General features: G+C 39.7%; 1 protein-coding gene across 1 annotated transcript in view; it reads left to right on the forward strand.

Moving 5' to 3' along the window:
• TRHDE (thyrotropin releasing hormone degrading enzyme) overlaps positions 1-16,686 on the forward strand; it is an 819,510-nt gene that overhangs the window by 666,804 nt on the left and 136,020 nt on the right. Inside the window, exons 11-12 of the mRNA XM_066589876.1 lie at positions 7,835-7,968; positions 8,068-8,123. Coding sequence (XP_066445973.1) covers positions 7,835-7,968; positions 8,068-8,123 — 190 coding nt within the window. The remainder of the gene's footprint in view (positions 1-7,834; positions 7,969-8,067; positions 8,124-16,686) is intronic.

A 16,686-nucleotide genomic window follows, 5' to 3' on the forward strand; every position in this document is an offset into this window, starting at 1 on the left:
CACAGAGTAATGTTCTGTATCTTCTCTTTATCAATCTAGTACTGTGCTGTGCATTCTCTAGATTATCCACATGACTGTCAGAAAAGGATTCCCAAAGAATTATCCTTTCTGTGACTACCTAAAAAAGAAGTACAATGGTAAAGCTGGGCCCAGTACACTTCACAGCACTGTTAATGTCCAGCTATTACATACACTATCAGTCATGCATACATGAGATTTGGTGGAGGCTGTTGGTGATGTAGACTATCTAGGTAGCGTTAATCAATCCAGGATGGATGGGTTACAGTTCAGACTATGTGACTTTTCGTAATGTAGAGTACAATCGAGGAGCCTGCTGGTCAACCTACAGGTGGCTCCTTAAAGATAATCTATATATATAAAACCGAAAGCCCTCACTGACTCACTCACTCACTGACTGACTGACTCACTGACTGACTCGCCAAAAGTTCTCCAACTTCCCGATATCGTAGAAACATGAATTTTGGCACAAGCATAGATTATCTCCAAAATAGGAAAAGAAATTGGGTCCCAACTCGATTATTCAATTCTAGCGCAAAAGAATTGGCGTTGAAATTTTACGTACATAATCTAAATCTCTCACTTCCCAATGTCATAGAAACGGGAAATTTGGCAGGAGCATAGATTATGTCATAAATAGGAAAAGTTAATAGGTCCCAACTTGATTATTCAATTCTATGCGCAAAAGAATTAGCGTCCAAATTTTACGTGCGGAATGTAATTTTCTCACTTTCCGGTGTCATAGAAACAGGAAATTTGGCACGAGCATTGATTATGTCATAAATAGGAAAAGCGAATGGGTCCCAACTCGATTATTCAATTCTAGCGCAAAAGAATTGGCGTCGAAATTTTACGTGCGGAATGTAATTTTCTCACTTTCCGGTGGCATAGAAACGGGAAATTTGGCTCGAGCATTGATTATGTCATAAGTAGGAAAACCTAATGGGTCCCAACTCGATTATTCAATTCTATGCGCAAAAGAATTGGCGTCCAAATTTTACGTACGGAATCTAATTTTCTCACTTTCTGGTGTCATAGAAACATGAAATTTGGCATGAGCATTGATTATGTCATAAATAGGAAAAGCTAATGGGTCCCAACTTGATTATTCAATTCTAGCGCAAAAGAATTGGCGTCGAAATTTTACGTGCGGAATGTAATTTTCTCACTTTCTGGTGTCATAGAAACGTGAAATTTGGCACGAGCATTGATTATGTCATAAGTAGGAAAACCTAATGGGTCCCAACTCGATTATTCAATTCTATGCGCAAAAGAATTAGCGTCCAAATTTTACGTGCGGAATGTAATTTTCTCACTTTCCGGTGTCATAGAAACGGGAAATTTGGCACGAGCATTGATTATGTCATAAATAGGAAAAGTTAATAGGTCCCAACTCCATTATTCAATTCTATGCACAAAAGAATTAGCGTCAACATTTTACGTACATAATCTAAATCTCTCACTTCCCAATGTCATAGAAACATGAAATTTGGCACAAGCATTGATTATGTCATAAATAGGAAAAGCTAATGGGTCCCAACTCGATTATTCAATTCTAAGCGCAAAAGAATTAGTGTCCAAATTTTATGTATGTAATCTAATTCTCTCACTTCCTGATGTCATTTTATATGAAGGAAACGTCGCATGGTTGCCTCTATGTGGTGTTTCCTGGGTAACGCAGAGAACTATGCAAAATGGTGAACAAATGTTTTTCCTTAGTATCTCTAAAGTAACCACGACTTCATAAGATTTTCTGTGTGAACACCAGATAAACACCAGTACCAAATTAACTCGGGCGAAGCCGGGTATATCAGCTAGTATACATATAAGCGCATGGTCTTTAAAAAAAGGTGACTACATGATTGTCATGTAATAAGACAGTTTCAAGGTTTTAAAAAGCTGACAGGTTCTCTTTAAGGCTTTGCCAATATTTTTTCCTCCTATTTTAAGAGCTTAGTCTGGAGCAACTAGTCAATGTGCTACATGACTCTTCTTTTAGCTCTTCTTGTAGGATTTCCAGGCAAAAGTTGATTAGCAAATTTACATAGCTTTAAATGATACAGCAGGTTTAGTTATGCTTATATTTACAAATGCAGCATATTCCCAAAGTTTTAATCATGATTACTATACAAAGTCCATAAATTTGTCTTTAAATATGAACTTTTCCGTTTTTATGAAAAGTTCTTTTTAACTTTACCTCACCTTGATTCGTTATTTTTAGATTAGTTTCTCTCTCATTGACAGCTACTTTACAAGGAAAATAGTTTCCATAGCAAGATTATGTGGGAGGCTGTTTATGTCATGCTCAGAAACACATAGACTATGACAAAAGGCTGCAACTATACATTAGAAAATAATTAAATTAGAGTAGCCTAAAACATTGTGCAAAAGCTGTTTTATTACCGTACTTGTATTTTAGAACTTTTAATAGACTGATTTTAATTCACATGACATATATACATTAGTTTTCTATCACATAGATTCCGCAATCAACATGTCAGCGCTTTATTATTATTTTGTAATAAGGTACTATTTGTTGCTAGTAATATAAAATATAAGCTGTAGCTCAGCAGTATATTCCCCTGAATAGAGAATGATTACTTGCATAATAATTTCAACCTCTTAAGGATTATATAATTTGCAATTGAGGAACACTGAACTTTTTTGATTTCATTTTTTTGCTGCAATCAGAAAGTCATAACTTTCATTTAATCATCAGCATGGCTGTAGGAGAGCTTTTGTTTTGCAGGATTTTTACTTTTTGAGGTACATATACAATATTTTATTGGCTAACTTTTGTTAACTTTTTTGAGGGATGGAAAAACATTGCTTATGAGAAAATGAAAAAAAAAAACGTAAAATTTCTCTTAATTTTTAATATATTGTCAAATGATGACAATAAAGAGCGTACTTTTACATGCATGAACATGCATTAGTCACAATTGTGAATAAATGATTTGGGCTAAGTTGAAACTAACAATAGAAAGATCTGTTCCCTTATGAGAGAATTCTACTCCAATGTTCAACTTGACATACTTCAGGTAACATAAACTCATTAATAAGGAACATGTCAATAGGAGACACGGAATTCTAAGAACTGGAATGACATGACAATGCTCATATGTTTGGGTGCTTAAACACAGTGTCATAGAGGAGACTCTGCTCTCTCTCCCTGTTAGTCCCCGCGGAGATTAACAGAACCCCCGGGGAGCCTCCGTATCCCTGCGCCGACTCCAGGAGTTTACAGAGGGACATTTAAAATGTGCTTCTGGGCAGCACCTTTTAAATGCCCTGATTTAACCTGGGGGAAATCTATTCCAAGCACAGGTGTTTCCATTAACTCCTGCTCCCATAGGAGTCAATGGAAACTTCTGCACAGCACGTACCAAAGATAGAAAATGTTCTATCTATGTTAGGAGTGCACCGTTTTGCGCTACTACATTCTCTCACGTGAGCGCTTCTATAGGAACCCATTAGTTATTTTAGAAGCGCTCTTTTTGCACACCCAAAAAGAACACTCATCTGACCGAGCCCTAATAGCAAAGCTGCTTTAAAAGTAGTATTGCTTAATATAATTAAATACCTTAATCTGTAAATCAGTGTAAGAGAATGGAAATTACTAGAGATGAGCGAGCCTACTCGGCCACGCCCCTTTTTTGCCCGAGTACCGCAATTTTCGAGTACTTCCGTACTCGGGCGAAAAGATTCGGGGGGCCCCGTGGGTGAGTGGGGGGTTGCAGCGGGGAGTGGGGGGGGAGAAGGAGAGAGAGAGGGCTCCCCCCCGTTCCCCGCTGCTGCCCCCGCTCCGTCACGCCTCCCCCTGCCCCCTGGCACCCCCCGAATCTTTGCACCCGAGTACTGATGTACTCGAAAATCGCGGTGCTCGATCGAGTAATTACTCGAAACGAGTAGGTTCGCTCATCTCTAGAAATTACCATATGTATTGACTAGTAAATAAAATTGTATTGACTAGGTGAAAAATTGTTTTTCAACAATATATCTAAGAATAATGCATGTTCAGATTATTTTTTTTTTAAAAGAGAGAATCCTGAAGGCATTTTTTTTATTCTTAATCTACCCCAACATGTCTGTTTCTTTTTTTTTCAGGACACATGGGTCTTACATATAATTTAAAATTGGAGCAGATAAATTATTAATTTTGTAGTTCTTTTTTTATTAAAAATGGTCAGAGATAGGAAAAGAATAGTTTTTCCTCCTTTTGCTGTGTTGCTTTAAGGCAGTTTGTTCAATGTTATGTACCTTAAAATTAATCTTATAATTCTCCTGTTCATAACAATATTAAATATTTGCACATTGTGTTATATATGTTGTTGCTATAGCACCAAAAGCAAAAACCTCATTTTAGCTTTAACTGTATCTCCCTCGGTTATACTTACCCACAGCCGATGTATGCGGATGATAATTTTCAAAGTAAAAAAATGTTGTTAGTAAAGGCACAAAAGCAAATAAGGTCAGGATAGAACAAACTAAAATTGGTGCTGGAGGTAATTATTGTATGTTTGGCATTGCATACAGTACATTCAGAATGTCAGAAACATAATAATTCATGACACTTGTACAAAACACGTTACCCATGATGCAAAATTGGTGCGCATGGGTTCAGAGAAATGCACACTTTCGGGAGAGGGTTGCTTTCTATTTTTTTCCCCTTTTTTATTATCTATTTTCCCATTTTATTTATTTTTTAACATTTCATCATAGTATTATTATTTTGTTTTACAAAGGGGCAAATATTAGCAAGGAACAAATTGTTATAATCTATATCTTTCTTGCTGTCCATGTATCCAGGTCACTGCTAAATAGTGATCTAATGATAACAGCCCATTATATCACTGTTACCAGAAATCTGTATTCAAAGATATGCAGAGAGGATGGACATCGGGCCTCCAAGCTTCCTGCAGAGTCTGCAGAGGGAGTCCCTGTGACATCACTACTGATGTCACTGTATATTTTGTAATCACAAGAAATCAGAAGCAGACCTTCTGCATTTGAGAACACAGCACTGAATATGAATGCTCGGAGTCTTTGTGATAAAGAAATGATTACTTCAACCGACTAAAATGGGTTGTCAATGTGACAGCCCCATCCTGCTAATGGTGTTGTATGTAGAGCTGCGCAGCTCTATCAAACTCAGCACATGAGTCAATGGACTTCATGCACAGGGACCAGTCAAAAGTCTGTTAATTTATGTAGCGCAGACGGGAAAAGATTAATCAGTGTTCTCCAGACCCGTATTCTGTCCCTGGAGATTCAGTGTGTCAAGTCAAATTATTTTCTTTGCTCTATAATTGTACAGCAGTTTTAATATCTGATGCCTATTTATTGGTTGAGTTTTTCAATTGGGTTTAATTATGATTGATTTGGAATCTATTGAATAAAAGTTAGCACCATGTCTAAAAATACTGTCTTATGAATTAATTTATGCTATTGTGTCTGCATTTATTGGGCTTCTGACATGAAAAAAGTGGACTTGCACAATAGTCTATGTCATAATCTGTCATAAAGATCTTATGTTGTCCATTTCTTAGTCATGTTGACACAGTATCAGTGCTTGTGCAATCAACTTGATGAGTATGTTTGTCATAATGTGACTCCAGTCTGTCACACTCAGGATGAGCATACTTGCCTCATAATTACTGGCAACTAGTTAAATGATAAAGACATGTTTTAATGCTTTAGTGGAAAAAGGACAGTGCAATATTCTCTATAAGGACCATTACAGCAGTGATGATCGAATATATTATTGTCATCTACTCAAAGCTAGGAGAGATAGCTAACTGTCAGGACTCGGGGTCCGGGAAACTGGAGATCCCTGAAAATACCCGCAACCCCTGTCCCTTCCTACTTGCCCCCCTGGGCTAAGCCCCAGGGCGACAACTGGGTGACGGTCCCTACACTCACTAAGGAAGGGGGACACGGGGACTAACGAACAGACAGACACTGGAACAAACAACAGCAAGGAGAGTCAGACAATCTGGGTCAGCAACAAGAGGGTATGCGGTACAAGAGGGTCAGGCAAAGGCAACGTCAGGTCCAAAGGCAGAGGGTCAGTAACAGGAGTCAGAAATATGCAGTACGCTGGTGTAGCAGGAGGCAGGACAGGAGACACACGTTTAGTTGCCAGGATACCTAGGACACAATGCGGGGCAACACCCACCGCGTCCCTAGCCACCCGGCGGCGAGGCGGGGCCCGGCGGCCAGGGGAGGTGACGAGAACCGGGGCTCCCCTGCGCCGCACAGCGGCCGCACGTGTGACCGGACCGGCGGTGCGGGCACGACGGACCCGCGAACCGCCAATCCTTACACTAACACTAGAGAAGAGAGAGGATTCAAAAAGATCTAGATGAGCTTGAACAGTGGGCAGTGACTAACATAATGGTATTGAACAAGGTGAAATGGAAGGTCTGAAATATAGCCAAGAAAAATTAAAAAAATCACATACTTTGTGGAAAGAATTGAGCTTAGCAGCAGCACATGTGAAGAAAGACCTGGGTATACTAATAGATCACAGACTAAACACGAGTCAACAGTGTGATGCAGCAGCAAAAAAGGAAATTCTAGAATGTATTTAGAGAAGCATAGAGTCTAGATTATGTGAGGTAATTATCCCCCTCTAAACTTCCTTAGTCAGACCACATCCAGAATACTGTGTGCAGTTCTGGGAACCACAATTTTAAAAAGATATAGACAAAATGGAGCTAGTTCAAGGAAAAGCTACCAGGATGGTGAGCTGTCTGCAACCTATGTCCTATGAGGAATGATTAGAGGACCTGGGAATGTTTACCTTGTTAAAAAGAAGCCTGAGATGAGACTTAATAGCGGTCTACAAATATCTGAAAGGCTGCCACAGTCCAGGCGGATCAGCCCTAGTCTTATTTCCACAAGGAAACTCCAAAAAAGCAATAGGATGAAACTAAAAGGGAGGAGACACCGATTAGATATTATAAGAAACCTTTTGACAGTGAGGGTGATGAGTGAATGGAACAGGTTGTCACAAGAGGTGGTGAGTTCTCCTTCAATGGAGATCTTCAAACAGAGGCTTGACAGACATATGTCTAGGTTGACTTAGTGGATCCTGCATTGAGCAGGGGGTTGGACCTGATGCCCCTGGAGGTCCCTTCCAACTCTACCTTTCTATGATTCATGAAATCTACTTACAGTATATGGACTGTAATGCATACATTTTATATTCTGTAAATAAATGATTAATTATGTTCTACAGTATGCTTTTTTTAGTTATCCAAAAGAAAAAAATACTGTCCAATCTAAACTTTTGGAAAAATGTAACTTTTCTTTTAAACAGTTTGAATAATATGTATATTCTGTATTGTACATAAAGATAGCTTTTAAGTAGCATATCTGAATTTTCTCATATATTTCTCATATTGAATATATGGCTGTTTCATTTTTGTCCTAATTGATTGACAGAAAACTAAGACTGAACATATATCTAATTGCATTGACTGTAAAAAGGAAACAGAATTTAATATAGTGCCAACTTTAGAACATGCATGTGCTTAGAAAAATGTGTATCACTTCAACCTCTTAGATTATGAATGCTTTTTTTTCTGTTTGCAGCTGCTGTATAAATAATTCCAAATGCTCTGTTATTTAGACAGAGAAAATTTCATTCTTAATGACAAAGTAATTGCCTCAGACAATTAGTAAGCTTAATGAGCATAAACTACTGTTTATCATCCATTTTTGTTCCTATTGTAACATGTTTCTACTAATTGTTAAAAAATAGCACAATTTATACTATATCAAACAGTTTGCATTTTTTTCATGTTTTAAGAATACCACCATATTCCCACATTGGATGAATGCAGTTGGATCCTTGGGAACATTGATCAAATTGGTTACTTTAGAGTTAATTATGATATCAAGAACTGGAGATTACTGATTGACCAGCTAATGAGGAACTATGAGGTACTGTAAGTTCTTGTTAAGTTACTTTTGCAAGGCTTTGTTTTGATCTAAGGCTCCCGGCTGGCATAATAATCCTTAATGGTTCCATTTTTCTCATAGGTCATTTCTGTCAGTAATCGTGCTGGACTGATCGATGATGCTTTCAATCTGGCAAGGTATGTTTTCTTGCAGATGTCCAGCTTAATGAGCAATCTTGTCAACTATTGTTTGAAAGCTTCAGTGGATAAGGCACCACTTTTCCTTTCAGTTTATGTGGATGGGTTTCACACTTGAAGAGGCAAGATTTGTCTCCTGGTTTTCTGTGCATAACACTTCTTTTATTTCTTTCTATGCTATCCTTCCACAATCTGAAGCATTCACTCCATTACTGATCAATAGCTGCTTCAGGGTATTTCCGTAGACACAAAGGCTTGATCAATTTCTTAGCAGGTTTATGCTGAAGATTAATGATCCACCACTTTTTTCTTTAGCTAATGAACTGATTTAAGAATGACGAGGATGCTATATTACATTTTTCAAAGGAGACACCTTCATGCTTGAATTACTCTGTTTTGTTTTCACAAAGCATGAAGTTACTGAAAATTAATTATTTTGATCACTATAAAAATTTATCATTTTTATTATTTAGTTTAGGTGTATTAAACTGTATTTAAACTATAGTTTTTTGTTATCACTGAGTTTCAGAAATTGCCCGAAAATGTACATTTGAAAGATATGTTTCATTTTACTCTTTTTTTTTAGTGCTTTCAGATACCCATAACTCAAGAATGTATCATAATACGTTTCACAATTACATATTCTGCTTTCCACAACATATCCTCCTTCATAGATAACACAAAGGCAATGTAAAGAACATTACATCTAGTAAAGGTCTTGACATGTATGTTATAAATATGAGTGATCAAATAAAGTGTGCTAACATTATAGAAGAAAAACTAAATTGCAAGTTGTATTACAAAGTAAAAGCTAAAAATTAACCCAATTAACATTGTAATAGTACAGTAGTTTGTCTTTGTATAGTATAGACTTTCTTGAACATGAACATCAAACAATTTACCAGTTTGAAGAATGTTTAGAATTTTGGTGAATCCATTCGTAACCAGGAATATTTTCTAAAAGAAAATTCTTGTTATTTGTATTGTTTTGCCCTGACAAATGTTTTTCAGTGGTCCTCTTATTGTTATCTTTTAAGTATTTGAACATATTTTATTAAGTTAATTTAACTTTTAGGTACATTTCTAAAAGCTCTAATCAAGGAAATTCAATTAGATTTTGAAAATAATAATTTTCACTCATATATTCTGTTGACTATCTACTCTTCTGTAAATATTTATCCAGTTAGCATGACTAACTCTTGCTTTTTGCAAATAGATAAGGCAAATCATTCTGAATGATGGAGCATTATAACCCAATTGTCACTATTCATCTGACCTATATAACAATAGACTGCAAATCCTCATTTGATTGGCTGTAATACAGACAACAATAAATATCAATGTGATGCATGAGTTGTATACATGTAGAATTGAGATGATTAGAAATTATTTTTGGAACCTGCGTGGATATAAAGAACTAAAGAAACAATGAATAAAATTAATGAGCTGGTATTTTGGAGCATCTCAATAAATAAAATCTTATAAATAGTGTTATCATAAATTAGCATAGAGAGGTAAGACCTATAATAGATTGTATTTTGGGTATCTTCACTTGTGGCAAAATCCCTGTGGGCATTTCGCCACAGCAATTTTGCTGAAAATTCACAGATTTTAAATAGTGGACCAATGGCAGAATACACACTTTCAAGGGTGTTTCAAAGGTTGAATTCCACAACATAAATCCACAGAATAAATGGACATTCTTCGAATTTCAAAAACACTGTGGATTCATTGCAGAAAATCTCTACACCATGTGAGCAAGATTTCTGAAATCTCCACATGGCTTGTACTTTAAATGCTGCAAAATTTCCACAGTGATTCCGTCGGTGGAAAGTTTGCAGCCCTTATTGTCTGTGTGAAGGTTGCCTTTTGTAAATTTACATTTTATAATTGAACAAATCTCTAAAAGTTCATTTTAGATTTTCTACAAAGTTAAAATCACTCTGATTTGCTGTGTAATTTTGACTAGTGAATCAATTGAATCATTATTACTATATTTTGAAAACTGTTGCCATTGAGCCATGTAAAAAGTTAATCAATGAGAACTGTTGGAAAAATGTGTACAAATCAGTAAATAATTGGCTATTATTACTATCAATAATGGGACATTCGGATTGAGCCATAGTTATTGATGAGGTAAATCAGCGTCAATATTAAATTAGTATTATTAATTAGTTAAATAATTAATATTTATTTTTTATTTCAATCAAATATGTGTGTTGTTCAATTAAATAAAGAATATTAAAATTTACATCAACAATAGAAATAAAAGACCCATTGTAGTTATAAGTAAAAGCCCGTATCACAAATCTCAAGAACTGTAAAATTTGACAATTATATCTGAACAGATGTTTATTTTCATGGCAAACATGAACTGTGTCTTGGTGAAGACAACTCAATGTTATTACAAACATAGCTCAATTATTCAACTGTTCTGTCCCCTATTAGAAATGATGATTCTCTAAACCACATTAGTGCTGGTAAGATTGGGGTGCAGAGTCTAACAAATTTACCCTATTTTCATCCCTAACCCTGCAATGGGGTATGGACTTACCCCACTGGATTCACAATTCAGAATCTCCAGAATAGTCACCAATTAGAGGCAGTAGCATTGTCAAGGATAAACCCAAGCGTCATCAACACTTTTACAAGCCATTCAAATGACATGGGATTCCCAGGAGAGCCTGTATAATTTATTGCTGACAGGAGCCTTTTTGGGCCACTTGTTTGGCAAACAGCCAAGAGATACACATTGAAGTACTTTTGGGATCTATCTCTTGCTGATACTGTTATGTCTTTACCATATATTTGAAGTCTCTTATAGTCCATTTAGATGGGATGAATGTCGGTCAAACGATGCTCGACACTCGTCTGTACACAGACTCGCTCCTGTGCTCCTGCATTGGCGCTAGTATCACTTGCTCACTCACAGAGTGGCCAGCAGAAGGGCAGGGAGGCTGCAGGAGATTTCACTCCTCACTCTCCCCTGTCCCTCTCCATTGACTTAACATAGCGGCCAGTCAATACTGAACGGCTGCTATTTATACTGAATGACCATTGTTCAGCTCATCGTCCATCATTTATGGTGCAGTATTGAATGGCCGCTATGTTAAGTCAATGGAGATGGGCGGGGGAGTGTGAGGAGAGAAATCTCCTCCAGCTGCCCTGCTGTTAGCCAGCGATACTAGCTCCCATGCAGCAGCACCAGAGCAAGTATGTGCAGGGACAGGTATCAGGCATAGTTTGCCTGACATTCATCCCATCTAAATGGGCCTTTTGGCACAATCAGTTTAATACTGACTAGACTGGGGAACCGAGTCTGAGGATTATCTCTGTTTTTCACCTGCAATAAGGTATGGACATTCCTGGTCAGATTAGAAACATAGAAAATTGATAGCAGAAAAATACTATATGGTCCATCTAGCCTTCCCTTACATGTATATTATTTCTATTTTTTAATTTTCTCTTAAATAGATGCTTATCTCAGGCATGCTTGAATTTATGTACTGTTGATTTTCCAACCACATCTGCTGGATGTTTGTTCCAAGCCTCTACTAATCTTTCAGTAAAATAATATTTTCTGACATTGCTTCAGATTTTTCACCAACTAGTCTCAGACTTTGCCCCCTTATTCTAGTGTTTAGCAACCATATTAAAATTCAATAATTTGCCCTTGAACCTTTTTAAACCTTTAACATTCTTAAAGGTTTTGATCATGTTCCCTCTTTCCCTTCTTTCCTCCAGGGTTTAAGTCTTCCCTGGTACGTTTTGTTCTTTTGAAAATTCATAGTAACATAATGTGTAAAGCTGAAAAATACTTATGTCCATCCAGTTCAACCTATTATCCAGCAATGTTGATCCAAAGGTAGGTAAAAAAAACTATGAGGTAGAAGTAAAATGTACTAATTTTAAGGGGAAAAAATCCTTCCTGACTCCATTCTGGCAATCAGAATAACTCCCTAGCTCAACGATCCTTCTGAAGAAATCAGTGACTATACCTTATAATATTGTTGCAATCAAGAAAGGCATTCAAGCCCCTCTTGAACTCCTTTAGTGAGTTTGCCATCCGCTTGTCCTCAGGCATGGAGTTCCCCAGTCTCACTGCAGAACCTCCGTCTATGTTGGTATAGAAATCTTCCTTCTTCTAGGAATAAATGATGCCCCCTGTTGCAGTCACAAATCCTTGGTACCAATAGATCATGGGGGAGTATTGCCGCTGATATATTTATACGTAGTTATTAGATTGCCTCCTCAGCCATCTTTTTTTTAAACTAAATAATGCAATTTGGAGAACTGCTCTGGGTATTTTTGTTCAGCTATTCCATTTATTAATTTAGTTGATTGTCTTTCAACTCTTACAAGCTCTGATATGTCCTTCTTAAGTATCGGTGCCCAAAACTGTACACAATATCCCATGTCTTTTCTAACCAGTGATTTGTAAAGAGGAAGATTAATGTTGTCATCACATTCCTCTTATGATAAACCCCATGATCCTATTTGCCTTGGTTGCAGCTGCCTGGCACTGGTTGCTTCAGTTAAGTTTACAGTTAATTGATCCCCACTGTAACTCCCACCACACTCACCGCTGCTGGCGGTCAGCTGCTCGGCCCGCACACATCTGAAGTGATACACCTGCCGGGTGAAGACCTCCGGGGACAGATCCATTTCCAAAGCCTTCTGGTGCTGTTGACGGCGGGGTACTGCAGTCGGGATGCATCTCAAGTTCAGCGGAGGCTCCCGCTCTCTGGTAAGGCAGCGGCAATCTAGGATCTGTGTAGAGGGGATGCATAGTGCGGCCCTCAGACAGTTGGAGCCAGAGAGTGAAGAGAGACCTTCAGCAAACTCCCAAAACACCCAATATAAGTGCAGGAGGGGAAAAGTTATGTAGCACCCCCGCTTCTTCATTTATTAAATATAGCTGTAAGCCCATCGGGAGGACTAGGGGAGCAACCTAGACGTCAAACAGCCCCATTGGAGGGAACTGCAGAATAGTATATATTAAACATAAGGTGGCTCATTTGAGTCTGGTGGGGCTCAGAGCCACCCAACATATAAGCCATATCTTGCATCACAAAAAGGGGTGGATGCAAATAGCCCAGAACATTTCTAGTTCTAAACTATCTCTATTAAACAAGTCCCATATTTCTGTCCCCAGTCTGGTGGACTGCAGCACCATCTAGTGTCTGAAAAATATACATGTGGCAATTGACTCTGTGTCTACCTCTTCCTGGAGCTTGTTCACAACTTAATCTCACCCTGCTAGACAGAGAATAATTCTGGACCTATAAATAAGTAATTCAAACAGAGAGAAGCAGCCATTCTACTCTCCTTATTGATAGGGTACATCCGGTGAACGCACGTGTCTCCTTCAAGCTCCTGAGGAGAACCTGACCCCTCATCCCATCTCAAGGTGTTCCTGCTTTGAGGGCACAAGATCCGATGCTGGATGCCCCCTCCCCCATCCCCCCCCCCCCCGCGCTGTGTGGTGAGCAACAAAGACCCGAGATACCGCTGTCCGCAGCTCCCGGCGCTGCATTCTTTAAAATGGAGGGTATAAACTGCAAACTAACGTCTACCAGTTCCTGCAAAGGAACAATGCTGCATACTTATGAATAACTTAAACTAATGTGGGACGAGCCTCCACAAGACCTCCGCACAGGCTTTCTTTATCTCTAAGATTTAATTCTAAGCGCAAAAATGGTGAAGACCAACAGGGATAGGAGTAGGGAACAGATGGGAACTCCAAGACCAAACAAAAATCAAAACGAGATAGATAAATATCTTAAGAAAAAGCATAGTTCCCCAGCTATACAGAAAAGCAAAGCCACAAATGATGCACAACCAAATCTGGATATGGAGGACTCTGCTATAGACAGTGCATCGATCACCTCAGATCACAGCAAAGACCAAGATCAAGGCATAATCTCAAATGCCTTCTTTAAACAATTTCTAACACAATCTATTTCGCCTGTCCTAAAAGAGCTAGCTGACATCAAAACCGAGGTGAAACACATAGGGCGTAGAGTCGAAGAACTAGAAAACACCCAACAGGATGTACTCCTCCAAAGTTCTGCACTGCAGGCCAACCTAATAGCACAACAACATCAGCTGAACCAGGCCATGCTACTACTTGAGGACCAAGAAAACAGCAGCAGGCGCAAGAACATTCGCTTCAGAGGCATCCCGAGTCCATCGCCAGAGAAGCTCTTGAGTCTACTGCCTCGCAGATCTTTCAGACCCTTCTTGGAGAGGAGCTCGCAAAGGACATAAAAATTGAATGCATACATAGAGCACTACGTCCCAAATCCTCCTCTACAGACCCGCCAAGAGATGTAATTTGTGGCCTCCTTTCCTATGTGGACACTTCAGCCATACTCTAAAAAGCATGAGAGGCTCAGGACGTCTTTCTAGAAAACTCCAAGATCCTACTTTTCCAGGACTTAGCACCAAGTACACTGGCAAAGAGACAGATCCTAAAGCCTCTAACAGACACCCTGAAGGCAAAAAAGCTTTCAATAAAATGGCTCTTCCCTTTTGGTCTCACCACCTTTAAAGAAGGTCAACAGATCTCCATCAGATCGCCAGAAGACCTCAAAGAAGCTTGGCCAAAGAAATTCCACCAATCGACATCCCCTCGTGGCTTCTGGTTCAACTACAACATCAGATACCACAGCTCACGATGCTGGATAAGTGGAAGCTTACTACAAAGTGCAAAACCTCCAGAAGCAAGTTGATTGCCGATTCATAAATCACATAGTTTGACAGTTGTTGCTTTTTTTTCTTTTCTGTTTCCCTCTTTATGAGAACAAAGGTCCCCCCGTTCACGCACAAACTCTCTGCAGACTTCAATCGGCTAGGACTCTGGAGATCTCACCTCCTTGGGACTCGTGAGTTCATAAGCCCACAATGGATGCATTGTATTTTGTTGTTGTAGCTGCTTTGGGTCTAGGTTATGGAGAGGCTCTCTCCTACTGCTGTGTCCCCCCCGCCCACCTTATTGTTTTCGTCGCCTCCAGTGGCCGATGATCCGTGGGTCATGGCAGTGGGACAGGATCAACCCCAGTAGACAACCTACTGGTGCTTTGGAAACACCTTCGCAACTAGGCTGTGAGGCAGCCCTTAATACGATCTTAGCTCACTTTCAAAAGACCTCCGGCAGCAAGGTTGCAACAGAACTCTACTGTAAATTAAAAAAAGAAAAATGAAGCTTGCGTGTTACACACTAAATTTATTGTGAAGTTTCTTGAGCACACTTGTAACAACACTCAAGAAACTTCTAATGAGTTCAGATACATTCTCTCATGTTGATTTCATGTATGCTATGTTGGATGCAGCTGGGGCCGTTCTCCTCCTGCTGGCGCGTGGCCCTTCGCCCATTCCCTCCCCATCTCTCTGGGTGTGTGGCCAGGGCGGTACGGTGGTGGAATGCGCTCGGCACCAGCTACAATAAGAATTATTGTGACTCACACCCCCTACTTAGCTTAGCTAATTCTGAGGTCTGGGCGGCTCGCCCAGTCTCCCTCCTTGTGGGACATGTTCGCTCTATGCCCCCACATGCACGGCTATGCTAGGGAGGTCCGAACTGTCCGCTTGCTCCGCACACTATATGGTGGTCGGAGATGGGTAGACACTAGAGATGAGCGAACGCGTTCGTCCGAGCTTGATATTCGTGCGAATATTAGGGTGTTCGGGATGTTCGTTATTCGTGACGAACACCATGCGGTGTTCTGGTTACTTTCACTTCCTTCCCTGAGACGTTAGCGCGCTTTTCTGGCCAATTGAAAGACAGGGAAGGCATTACAACTTCCCCCTGCAACGTTTAAGCCCTATACCACCCCCCTGCTGTGAGTGGCTGGCGAGATCAGGTGTTCGCCTAATATAAAAGTCGGCCCCTCCCGCGGCTCGCCTCAGATGCGGTGTGAGTTAGATGAGGGACAGTGCTGTTTATACCGGAGCTGCTGTAGGGAAAGAATTGGTAGTTAGTGTAGGCTTCAAGACCCCCCAAAGGTCCTTATTAGGGCCACTGATAGCTGTGTGTTGGCTGCTGTTAGCAGTGGGATTTTTTTTTTCTCAAAATCGCCTCTGCAGACCGTTGCACCTGGCATTAGGGACAGAAGTGCTGCATAGGCAGGGAGAGTGTTAGGAGTGAGTGTAGCCTTCAAGAACCTCAACGGTCCTTTCTAGGGCCATATTTATCCGTGTGCAGTACTGTCCAGGCTGCTGTTGGCTGTGCTGCATTTTTTTGGGGCTTCTCAAAATCGCCTCTGCAGAGCATTCCACCCTCCATTGATACTGCAGGGAAAGAATTGTATAGGCAGGGCCACAACACAGTTATTATTCATAGAATATACGCAGTGCTGCCTGTTGGTGGGAAAAAACTGAAAACAAATCTATTTGTCCAGCCTGTGTCCGTCCTTACGGGCGGTGGACACGTGTGAGCTGCGTGAAAAACATTGCTAAATCATACGCAGCCAGCTACGCTTTACTGCTGGGTTCGCCATTTGCTTTCCTTAATTGGGAAAAAAAATACCTGCTCTCCAAGAGTTATAATAACTCTGCTACC

The sequence above is a fragment of the Eleutherodactylus coqui genome, chromosome 2 (genome assembly GCF_035609145.1).
Source record: "Eleutherodactylus coqui strain aEleCoq1 chromosome 2, aEleCoq1.hap1, whole genome shotgun sequence".
NCBI lineage: Eukaryota > Metazoa > Chordata > Amphibia > Anura > Eleutherodactylidae > Eleutherodactylus > Eleutherodactylus coqui.